This window comes from Cryphonectria parasitica, assembly GCF_011745365.1.
Source record: "Cryphonectria parasitica EP155 unplaced genomic scaffold M406scaffold_2, whole genome shotgun sequence".
Lineage (NCBI taxonomy): Eukaryota > Fungi > Ascomycota > Sordariomycetes > Diaporthales > Cryphonectriaceae > Cryphonectria > Cryphonectria parasitica.
In genome coordinates this window covers 155834-168142 of record NW_024468910.1, presented here as the reverse complement: position 1 = coordinate 168142, position 12309 = coordinate 155834, and the positions used below count along the sequence as shown (strand labels likewise).

Genomic DNA, 12309 nt, shown 5'->3' with positions numbered 1-12309 from the left:
ATTCCTCTAGAACTATTACAAAGCCCGTATGGAAGATCTTTCTAGCAAGAATATCAAGTCTGGATGGAAAGCTAGTGATTTATAGCTTATTAGACCCTCCAAGCCGCTCTTGAGCCCTCTTCTCCTCGAGAACACTCCTCAGCATATTCAGAATCAGTCAAATTCGAGTTCAAGAGTACTAACAGCAGCCCAGCATACCCAGAAAGCCTCCTCAAGCTAGCTAGCTATCTTTTCAACTCCTCGCAAGGCCAAAGATCTATATCATCAGCTACAGAAGAATCGGCACCAGCTTTCATCCAAGGCAGCGCAACGTATACTCTTTAGGAAGATACAAAAAGCGTTTAACGAGAGGGATCTCGAGTTTGCAAAAGCTCTGGAGAGGAACGAAGTCCTGGAAAGGCAAATGGAAGCTAAAAGGCCTACTAAAAGAAGGAAGGTTGATTTGAGCCCGAACTCGAGGTTTGCAGACATTGAGGATATACAGAGGGCTCAAAAAGCTGCTGATAGAAACGAAGATAGTCTAGACGAAGAGAACAGTATCGAATTACCTACTGATGAGGAGGACTGCATCGTGGTGGGTGAATAGGATGAAGAATGTATATAAAACAATATATATGTGGGTGGGTGGTAAGGCGGGCCGGGGTGGCCGGAAGTTGGTGTGGCCGGAGGTTACCCCCTTTAACTTACTCTTGATAATACTATTTGGAAAAACTCTCGATAGCAGCTTCAGCATCTTTAATGCTGCTCAGACTAGCATCCCAGTCATCTACATTTGCAAAGCTACAGAGAAAAACCCAGCCTTAGTTCTGATAATAAGAGCAGATACTCTTAATCTGATATAAGAAAAGAGATTTGTATAGCATTATAACTGCTTCTTCCAATTGCTGCATAACAAACTCGAAAGATTTGTTTCCAATTCTGATCTTATCTTTATCGAAGAGATACTCCATCAGAGCACAATACCAGTTCATTCGGAAGACGACGTAAGCAATGCTTGCAAGGTTGGATTTTGTAGCATTTGCAGGATTAGTAAGAATCTGGATATATCAGCTGGCACAAGAATCAGGCAAGATGCGAGATATAGAAATCTACTTGCAGTCCAGCACAGATCCAAGCTTATAGAAGTACAGCTTGCAGGAAGTTTTGAATAGCCAAGTTAACTATTCCCTTGGCTTTCAGGATGAAGTTAGCAAAGTCACTAACTTTCTTTGTAATCTTCAATGCTTTGAAGATCTGCGCTTTGCCTTCCTCAACCAGCTTCTTCATATATATGTCTCGGGTTTCAGAATTGTTCAGTTTGGTCAAGTTATCAGCAGCATCAGCAGCAGAAGCCTCAGTTCCGATAACTTCAGCCACAGTTCTCAAATAGGCCTCAACAAGCTTAGCAGTATCTTTAACCTTCTCAAGAAGATCATAAGCATTATTCCACAATCTCTGGGAAATAGATAGAGCTAGCTGATGCACTGCTGCTGCAGGCTGAGGCGCCTTAGCTCCAGCATCAGTTCCTGCGCGGAGCATCCAAGTATCAGTAGTAGGTTGAACGGAAAGAACTTGTGCCTGCGCACCACTGGATGAAGATCCTAAGGCCTTTTGAGTAACTAGCGGATGGAGCTCTTAGATTCCCACAATTGCATTAGCTGGAATCTTTTGAGCATCTGTAGCAGGCGGACATGCAGCAACATATCGGTTTGTACAATCATTGGAAAACTTCTTCGTATTATCTCCCGGATCTACAAGCTAAAGAGGTTAATAATTCACTAGACTTTGTAAGTCTCTAGAAAGCATATACATTCTGAGCTCAGATTTGCACTTACTTGCTAATGATAGAGCTAGCAATATAGCTCTACTGCGCTCTCGAGAGCTAGCATTTCACAGCTTCTTGAAAAGATTTTTGCAAAGCATAGCTTCAGAAAGCTTCTTGGATACGAAGAATAGATAGAATAGAAATAGCAATGATGATAATAGGAAGAAGTTGAGAATCAATCCTGTATAATAATTGCAGATAGAAAAAAAAAGCGAAAGCTTAGCTGAAAGCTTAGCTGCAGCTGCATCTATCTTATTTAGCTGCTAATAGAATCTTCGGAGTAGCTGCTGTAGCACAGTTGAACTGTAGTTAGCAGGTAAGTGCAGGATAAGTTAACTTAGAGAAAACCTTCTTAGCATGAATCATCCAGATACAATGTCTTCTCCCTCAGCCCTATTAGAATGGAAAGCAGAGTTCGAGAGAATTAAGAGCAACTTCCTTAGAGATATTGTATTGCAGATTTATAATAATGTAACTGCTTTTGCTATAGCACTACATTCTCTGTTGTATATAGCAAAACCTCGGACTAGGACTACATAACCTAGAGTTAGAGTTATGATGGAGGCAGGATCTGCGGATCTGCTCTCAGATCCCCAGAGCTATACTGAAGAGCAGGATATATAATCACAGTCATTATCACCAGTAGATAGATCTTTGTACATAGCTCTTCAGTTTGTTTGTTTGTTTGTTTGTGTTATTTGACGCTAGAGGGAAAGGAAGCGTAGCTATCCTTTCCAGACCTCCCGAGGGGTATAAGGCGCGCTGAGCTAGGCTAGAGTCTCTATATATATACTATACACAGACCTTTACCTATCCAGCGATTCAAAGTCCAGTGACAGCGACGGCATTGCCGTCTGTTCGGTCCCTCCCTCGCCTCCGTATGCAAGCAGTAACTAGGAAAAGGAAATAAGGCATAGCCTCGAATGTCTAAAGCATGGGCTGAGTGTCGTGTCGCCGGTAGGCGCGGAAGTATGTCGTCTAAGACGAGATGGTAATTTTTTTTTTCCTTTCCTTTCCTTTCCTCCTCTTCCTCCCCTCATCCTTGCCTCCTTCTACCGTCCCTATCGCCTCCATCGCTACTTTCACCCTTCCTCTTCATCCTCATTATCGCTCTCACCCTCCTCGCTCCCCACCCGCCCCCCTCCAAGTCCTCCTCCTGCAGCCCCTGGTCCTCCGGGTTCTGCGCTCCAGCCAGGTCCGAGTCCACTCTTCGGAGCCGCTCCCTCACTCCCTCAGGGACCCGAGGGACCCTGCCGACAGCTCTCTGTGGGCCCTCAGCCCGCTTGTTCGTGGTAACTATCCCAGGAGGGCAGCACCGCTCATAGAACCTTGTTACCTCAACAAAGCGGCGGAAGGCCTCTGGCTGATGCATCAGGTCCTCCAGGTACTGCCGTTTCTCTCCTGGCGTCTCTGGTAAGCGTCTCGGACGTTTGCCAGGCCAGGGCCACCTCGAGAAGGACCGCCGGACGAGCCGGCAGTTCACTAAATGGTCTTGGGTGCGAGCCCGCCCACACTTGCAGTGCAATGCTGCGTCTTCGTGCCGGAAAGCCTCGTGGTACCACTCGAAGTCTCCATGCCCAGTTCTTGTAGCTAGGAATTGGTGGAGGGTGCGGCGGTCAAGATTGAGCTCGGCCGGGCAGGACGTTTCTGGCTCGAGCCGTCAGGACTTGTACCATTTCGAGAGGCCCTTCTCGGTTCGAGCCCAGTCCTTGGTTCTGAAAGCCTGCAGCATATCGCGGCAGTGGCTTTTGAGGCCCGAGATCGTCGGGCCAGCCTTGCTATCAGCTGGACCTGACTGCCCTGCCTTTGCTAGACTATCCGCCATTTCATTCCCAGCAATGCCCAGATGCCCTGGGGACCATTTGACTGAAATAGGCGCTCTCCTTGTGTCCATTCTGTTCTGGAAGGAGAGAAAGGCCCATTGTGAGGAGTCCCCTGGCCTTCCATGCAGCCCGGTAATAACTGATGTATTATCCAGGCAGACTGTAATAGGGCTTTCCGGCTTGGCTATCTCTATGGCAGCCTCCAGTCCGCGCCAGGCCCCGACTGCCTCTGCATCGTATACTGCTGCGGTGGCATGAAGAGAGCCAAGGCCTTTCTGTAGTGCCTCGCTGCCCAGCCCTTTGTAGATAGCAAAGCCATAGCCTACTCCCTCCGTCCCCTTGGATCCCTCTGTGAAGACAGTGATGTCCGAGTGGCGCCGGCTTCCCAGCCAGGCCTTGAAATTCTGTGCCATAGCTCTTCAGTTGTCAATCTAAGTATTCAGTCTTACGTACTGAGTAGCTCCAAAGGCAGTGAACACCTACATTGATTATCAGGACTTGGACGTTTCCGTATTCAAAGACTTGATACTTCGATATCGCTCTTGCTAGCATAAACCCAATCAGTACTTAGGAATCTTCGGATTACTGCAGTGCTCATTACATGCATATTATAAAATATATAATAACTTATTAAATAAAATTTTTATATAAAAACTAATTATATATTTATGAATATATATATTTCTAATCGAAGCGGCATATATCTCACAAGATCTCGAACTTATAAAAGTTATTCAAATTCGAGTAGGATTCCGGAATCCCAATGGCGCGCGCGGGAAGCTTGATAGCGGGCGTTAAAAGCTTTATAAAGGGCGCTAGATGCCCAACAGTGCGGAGGGGGTGGCAGGCAAGGGAATGGCAGCGAGCTAGTCGAGAACGATTGTGGACAGTGAGACCGATGATAATTGCGATGCCTATGGTGATAGTGGTGGCGGAAGGAATTTCGAAAGGACAAGGCTCGAGGGTAGGCTCGAGTCTCTCAGTTATATCATGCCAATAATGACCTTGGCGCTGTGGCAGTTTGAAAACTTAAATCACCACCTCCCTAAAAATATTTACACTGCAATTTTATATTTATACATAAGTAGTTTATCGCACATATATCCGTCCATAGAAGAGCCCAGAATCTGAATCCTACCTACCATTTCTATAACATCTATATCCGCACTGTCATCCATGGCTCCGATATCAGCAGCTCACAAACCGCATCTGCTGCTCAAAAGATCCGCTTTCTTGAGAGCGCCAATTTATTTCCTCAATTTCCATCTTTGATAATATCATAATCAGAGACTCTCCATTGCTCAAGAAAGAAAGCTAGTTGAATGGATCCTCCTCCAGCAAAGCCTAAGGCTTCCACCAAGCCACTCAGAACTAAGGTTCTTTGCACAGAAAATCTTCGAGGTCCAGGGCGAGCCCCTCCTTGGAAACAAGTGGACTCAGGCCTTTCTGTTTTTGGGCCACCTGGACAGGTATAGAGCAGATATTTCACCTTGACCCTATGCCACATTGGCCTCTGTCTGTTGTTGCATCTCTGCACAGGCATGTCTTGGTCAACAGCGCCCCTACTGCTCAGATGTATTTTTAATGCACACAGCGCCCGAGTTCTGGTTCACTATATTTCTCTCCCCCTTGTTCCATATCTCATTGGTTTTCTCGTATTCACCTGACCTCTGCTGCGGCACGCCTGCCACCCCCTCTTGCGCCCTGCCTCCTGGTCTTGGTCGGCGGAAGCCTCGCACGGTGGTCTTGGCGGCCCCCTGCGGCTGCTGTAGGCGCTGGTGGTGCCTGCGCCAGCCTCCGGCGCGAGCCTTGGGGTGGGCCTCGGGAGGCGCTGGGTGGAGCGGGAGCAGCCTGCAGCGCCTCCCGGCGGGCGGCAATCCGAGCACTGCGGCGGGGCAGCTGGCTGGTCGTCCGGGGCCGAGAGGCGTGTCTCGGGCTCCCTGTCTGCTGTGGATGACCGCTGGGGTGCTTGCTCCCCTTCGGAGCTGGCCTTTCTATCGCTCCTGCGGCGTGTTCGTAGCCGGCCTCGACAGCCTCCGGCCCCTGAGGGCCCCCAGCTGCACCCGTGCCAGCACCGCCGGCCATCTCCCCATGCGAGCCCAGGCTGTCGCCGTCGCCGCTGCGGCGTTTTAGCCGCTTGAGGGACAGTCTGTTATCAGCAGCATCCTCTCGGCTGCGCTTTGGTCTCGCTCCTGGCGTCGGGCCAGGCTCGCCAGCATCTCGTTTCTGCCTTTTGATCCTTTCCCGTCTCTGTCTCTTGGTCGTTTGGTCATACGCAGCCTCGTCGTCGCCATCGTCGTCGTGGTCGTCGTGGTTCCGAGTCGCCTCTTTGTGCCGCAAGCAGCAGGAGCAGCAGCAGCAGCAGCAGCTAGACCGGTCCCGCCCGCAGGCCTAGCGCCGTTCAGCTCAGCCTCGACGAGCGGGACTTGGTCCAGGACCCATTGCATCCGGATACGATCATGCCCCATCTCTCTCTTTTCTATACAGTAATCCTCTGTCGCTCTCTTGAATTCCCCAATAAGGTCGTTCCGCCTCTTGATCAGCGCTAATGCCTCTTCTGCTGCTTCGAGCCTCGACCTGGCCGCCTCCATTCTCTGCATGCGCGCTGCCGAGGTGTGGCGAGAGCTGCTGCTGTCCCCGCGCGCCCGCCTCGGAACATCTTCAGCAGCCGACCTGGCTGATCTGAGAGCTTGCGCAGCCTGGTCTTCTTCGTGCTGGCGCTGAAACACAGATTTGAACTCGCATATATACTCCTCGGTCTCGAACGGCCTCAGCATGCCCGAGCGCACGAGCGTCTCCCATGCCGCGTCGTACCCTGGCTGCCGCTGCTTAACACGGACAGTGCGTACGTAGTGCAGCTAGCAGTGGTAGCCGAGGTACTCGATCCAGGTGGTCAGCCTGTCTTGCTGTGTGGGATCGTCGTGGAACTCGAACGGCCGGACGAAGCTATAACTGGCGAGGAGCTCCCATATTGCTTCCGTATAGGTCTGGAACGGGCGTCGGAACTTTCGATCGAAGTAGTTAGAATACTGCAGCATACCATGCCAGTAGTTCTCCCATAGGAGGGATCGAGCTAGCGCGGTAGCCCCTGTTGAGGTGTTGCTAGCAGCGGAACTCCCGCCAAGTTTCCAGCTGCTGGCAAAAAGTAGACCAGTTACTAAAGGTATCCGAGGACATGTTTTGTTGCTAGGGCTGCAACAGATGCTCGTATGAAGACGGGTTTTCAGCAACCTTGTTGATCAGGTCAATGGCGTAGAGAGGACGGCCGCCCTCCTGGACAAGGTCCATGTAGTCCTGCCTCTCGCGCTCATCTCGGGGTGTGGGCATCAGGGTGCGGTTAGGGCTCTCGGGGTCGGGCGGCGGGCGGCGGGGACGCGACGATGTAGTGTTGTCGGAAGAGATGTCGAGCAGCCGCGCCGAGAGCTGGGCAGGGTCGACCGGGCAGGACTGTGCCGCATTGCTGGTGTGTTGTGCCCGATCTCTGGCCTGGTGTGTCAGCGGACAGCAGAGGGGAGGTAGGGAGGGAAGCTGTAGAGGGTGAGAGAGAGAGAGAGAGAGGGAGGGTGCAGTAGGGCGGGTCGTTACCTCAGCCGCTGGATGAAGCTTCCCGGCAGGTTCTCGGGGTCCTCGACCTCGACGAGCCTCACGCCGCTGGAGAGACGCTGTCCTTCCAGATACCGATCGAGCTCGGCATCACTGTACGCAGCGATGTCGCAGGCAAAAAGCTTTTGTGATATAGGGTCAGAGGTGGTTATGGTGTTGGTCTGTAAAGCCAGAGAAAAGAGAGCGAGGAGGACGGAGGACAGAAGGGAAGGAGGAGGCGCGGGGGCAGGCATAATTTAGGGAGGGGACGCGTTGCTGCTGGGCCCTAGGGGAGCGGCCGAGAAGCCCACTGAGTCAGCTGCCCGCTGCGGGCCCAGGCTCCCCCCCCCCCCTTTCTCCAACCTCGGACGTAAACAGCCCCGGAATGCACTGCAGAAGCACGCACACACAGAGGGTACACTAGCCTGCCATATTGTCGCAGACATGGATCAAGTACCTGTTGTGAGTGCTCCCTCGGCCTTATGAGGTTGCCTGTGGGGTAAGAGTGGCTTCATTGGATATGCGCTGCTGGTGGTGCGCTGGGCGTCTCTGGCCCCCCTCCCCTCTCCTCTGCGGCGCAGAAACGGCTATAATACGCAGGATGTATGTCTGCCTTGATGCTGCTGCTACTCTACTGCTGCTGGTCGTCATCCCCTCCCTCCTCCATTCTTTCCTGCAGAGGAGAAGTCCTGCAGCCATGGCGGACACCGACCTAATTGCCCAGATCTATCCTCACCAGGACAAAAGGCTTTATTATGCGCAGAATGCGATCGAGTCTAGCTCGCGACATGTACCTGCAAGATTCCCAAAGCAGCAGCACGAAGCCGCGCCGCGCCGCCGCAGCAGCCGAGAGTCGACAGAGCTCCTAGAAGATAGCAGCAGCCTCGACGCCTTTCCCCTACCTTGAAGTGCGGTTCAGCGATGTCCCGCGGACATCCTCGGGCCTTGTATTCGGGACAGATAGCAATACCTGCGACGTCATCTTGCCCGGCATAATTGGTATCAGCAGGCGGCATTTCGCGCTAACATATAAGAACAGCTTCCCTGACAAATACTCGCGCCTGATTGTACGGGATCTCGGCTCTATGCGAGGAACCAAGGTGATATATAACGACCAGGGAGACAAGGTACGCAGCAGCTTCGACTGGATCCTCGACGGGTTCCATACTATCAATGAGACCAAGACGTTTATCGTGGAACTGGATGACTGCCTCAAATTCCGCATCATTGTGGCCCGCCACGACATAACGACATCTGCCTACGCCGACAGGGTCGAGCGGTTCTGTCGGGGTGCGGCAAGCCCGCAGGACCTCCTGCACGGACTCGGCCTCCAGAGCGGCCCCGAGACAGAGCGTAATAGCGGGGCACAGACTCCTGTCCAGAATCCTATCCTCCTCCACAAAGGGCTGATCGGCTGCGGCGGATTCGGGGTGGTGAGCCGGCGGTGGAATGTTAGCACGGGGGAGGAGTATGCCTGCAAGCAGCCCTTAGCGGGGAGATACAAGAAGGAGGACTGGCAGAACGAGATCGACATTATGCGGAGGATCTCGAATGTACGAATGTAAGCCAGAGAAAGATGAGGGTCCCCCCCCCCCCCTCCTCTCTCCCGAGAGAGGCCGCGCGCGCTGACATATCTCCCAATCGCAGAGCTACATCGTCCGGCTCTGCTTCTTCGACACCACGCCGCTGCCCCGCCTGTTCCTGGAGTACATGCCGCTCGGAAACCTCGAGGACCAGCACCAGGCCGCCCCCTTCTCATACGAGGAGTGCGTAGTAATCCTCCACCAGAGCGCGTCGGCCATCATGTACCTCCACGGGCGGCCTGCGCCGGTCGCCCACCGCGACATCAAGCCGGCCAACATCCTCGTGCAGCACCGCGATCCCGGCCGCAACGCCCTGCACATCAAGCTGTCTGACTTTGGCCTCGCCAAGGCCGGCAGCAGCCTCAAGACGGGGCTGCCACACGGATACGTACTGCCCGCCCGAGATGCCTGTTACTATGATTTTTGGGAGTTCGCTGGTTAGCAGGAAGTGTATCAATCTGGGATGCATTGGCACTTGCACACCATGATCCATAGCTCTCCCAGTGTTCTTCTGCAAATATAAGAAGCTTTCTTACTATAATCCAAACCGTTTCAATTCTTATCTTTCCAATAATGACTCTGTAAGGTATATACTATGCTTGTTGACTCCTACTATAGAAGCTAAAATCTGCATACGCTTCAACAGCCCCGTAGCCGCTCCTCGGCGGTTCTCCTCAATATTTCTCCGCTGCCGCTATATGCTATATAATCCTATCATATCCCTAATTCCGTAAACATCTTCGAAACCCCTTTAGTTTCCTAAATCCTTAAGCGTATGCAACCTTTGCCCTGCATTACAGCTCAGAATATTACATTGAGTAAGTCTTCATCTCATCTACACTGAACCTATAAAACTTATTAGTTATTCCAGTCAACTTATTGCCCCAGCCAGCTTCTACAGCTTAAAAAGAACCGTTCTCTAATAGCTTTCTGGGAGATATATCAGAGCGCCCAGCTCCAATGAGAAGTTCGGCGGTTATTGAAATCTAAACCAAATCACCAGCAATTAGATTATAACAGAACCTATAAGCAAAATCTGAATTGGGATTTGGCAAAGAAGACAGTGAGAAAATTGAAAGGCTGGTTGTGGCGTGCATACCAGTCTGAGAGGAAAGAGTCGACGGCCAATTGCTGTAAGCGGGTACTGCAACGAGATTGCTGAGGATTTGGACGGGAGGATCGTGTCTTTGCGACTTTTCGCTCTTTGCACCAAGATGGGCTTTTATGCAACGCATCTTTGCAAGGCCGGAGCACTCTGGCCGACTGTACCAATGCTACTAGCTTCGGTGACACATGGGAAAGTTGTTGCTGGATATCTGCAGGATAGTTAGATATTAGTGCTAATTAGCGCTGTCACTATGAGTTATTTAAGTTGTCAGGGCCCTCACAGCTAGTAGACCTGGGGCGGTTCAAATCCTGTAGCGTGACTGTACAGTACATAGATCAAAAGATCAGCAGATATTCGAACTCGCTGTTCGAATATTCCTTCCAACCGTACATATAGTTTATGCCTGGACCACGGGTCATAACAGTGACACTCTGTGCGAATTAGATGAATCAGTCGTTTTGGCAAGACACAAATGGTATCAGACGCTACTAGCAGTGATGCTATCTACCAGGCAGAAGAGTAATACGAAATTTGCAATGACATTCCTGGCAGAGATAGAGAGGGAGGAAGAGAAAATACCCACGTCCACAACCACCACACCTACACACATCTTCCGCTACTTGCCATTGTCATCAGGGTCCGCTCCCCACCCCCCTCTATTAGCTTGGCTCGCTGGCCAGGGCGTTCCATTCCCAACCTCCTCTCCCCTTCTAAAATGACAGACATAGCTTCCAACTCATCAGGGCCATCCATGTCTTGCACACTACCTCCTCCTTCTCTGTCTGTCTATTCGCCCATTAGCTTCATGCTATGTTAATAAGATCTAGAGATGCCCTTGCCAGGCGGCACTCAGAATATCAGCAGCAGCAGCAGCAGCAGCAGCAGCATCCTGTCTCTTCTTCTTCAAATACGCCAGTAGACGAGAACAGATCGCCACCTCCACCTCCATCAGGACCTCCTGTTTACACCCTCTCGCCAGTAGAGAGCCGCCTGACCAGGAAACGTGCCCGGTCTATCAACGCAGACGAGGCCAGCCCGCCTCAGGCTGGCGAGCAGCTGCGCCTGCACTCCCCGATATCTGGTCACACTCCGCCCAGTTCGGCCTCGTCAGCTTCTGTTACAGATTGAGACGAGCAGGGCGAACGTTGGTGAGGACAAACGTGTGTACATTTGGACTATCTTCTGAATAGAAAAGAGAAGGAAACGTTAAAAAGAGCAGTGCCGTTATATAGACCGAGCACTGGAGCCTGTGGATCCAGGTGAGCCAATCAGATAGGCCCAGCTCCTGAATGTGATGTCCCAGCTCGCGACACAGATCTTATATGTATTTGTCCAACGCCGCCAAAGGTGCCTAGGCCTCGTAACAGTACGTGTAATCTTGTTTCCTGGGTGAAATATCTGTCACACCCCCCTTTCCTTAGGCGGTGTTTGCATCATCCTTCCCCCCTCTAAATCCTTTGTCGAACAGTCGAAGGCAGGTTCTAGGTGTTGTTGATCGAGTGCTCAAGACGGGAATTAGATAACATTGATATGGCGACGGACGCGAACTCATTGTCAAGCCACGACGCGTCAATCGGCAAATAAGGAGCGCCGGATGTTCGGGAAAAAGATGTTCGAGAATCTGTTTGGCGGGTTGATCAGCAAGGCGTTGCTATGTAGCTGCATGGAGGGTGACAGTGGCGTGACAGGGGAGTGACAGGGGCCTGTGTTGGTCAGGGCCCCCGGCGGATAATTCCTTCTGGACAACGGACATTCCGAATCGGTGGTCTCAGGAACGCTCCAACATCGTGTGCATATGCCATCGGTTGCCTATTAATGGATACTTTGTCATGGCTGGTCTACTGGCTATGATGATTCTATCGCAAAACATTGGCTATACTACATAAAGGAATCCCCAATCGGGCAATACATGAACTGTTGGACATATAAACACGTGCTGTGGAGTTGTGGCGTGCTGCGCAGCCGTTTTGCTAAATCCAACACATTATCAGTACGATTGGCTCTACGGCCAACGCGGTTGACTCTAAGAAAGAGTTGTAAAGTGAAATATTATGTTAACTTGCGGTTACTGAGTTTTATTGAAATTTCTGTTAGAAAGCATTACACAAGCCACCAAAGAACTTCCGAAGGTCAAGCATTCGAATTGAATCCCCACTTACCAAAGCAGTGTTTAGGGGGCGTGTTTGACATATAAACACGTGCTGTGGAGTTGTGGCGTGCTGCACAGCCGTTTTGCTAAATCCAACATGAACGCGTCAAGACGTGACCGCGTCCGGCCTGTCTGTGGTTTGCTTTCAACAAAGACCAACAAGTCAAGACTCCTGTTCACCCATTTCCGTCTCAAGATCCAGATCAAAGCTGCCGGAAGCATCTCCAACAACCACAACTTCAGCTATGGGGCTCAGCCGA

General features: G+C 51.4%; 2 protein-coding genes across 2 annotated transcripts; one reads left to right on the top strand and one right to left on the bottom strand.

Moving 5' to 3' along the window:
- Positions 1-4746: 4746 nt before the first annotated feature.
- On the bottom strand, positions 4747-7463 carry M406DRAFT_349700 (uncharacterized protein; the record flags this gene model as incomplete). Its single annotated transcript, XM_040922491.1, has 5 exons — positions 4747-5954; positions 6002-6442; positions 6668-6759; positions 6827-7108; positions 7213-7463. 5 exons carry the CDS (start codon positions 7461-7463, stop codon positions 5287-5289), a joined length of 1734 nt encoding a protein of 577 aa, XP_040779186.1. The 3' UTR covers positions 4747-5286.
- Positions 7464-8005: 542 nt separating this feature from the next.
- M406DRAFT_320820 (uncharacterized protein) lies at positions 8006-9331 on the top strand. The gene is made up of 2 exons (XM_040919436.1): positions 8006-8770; positions 8857-9331. Exon 2 carries the CDS (start codon positions 8920-8922, stop codon positions 9232-9234), a length of 315 nt encoding a protein of 104 aa, XP_040779185.1. The 5' UTR covers positions 8006-8770; positions 8857-8919; the 3' UTR covers positions 9235-9331.
- The last annotated feature ends 2978 nt before the right edge of the window (positions 9332-12309 follow it).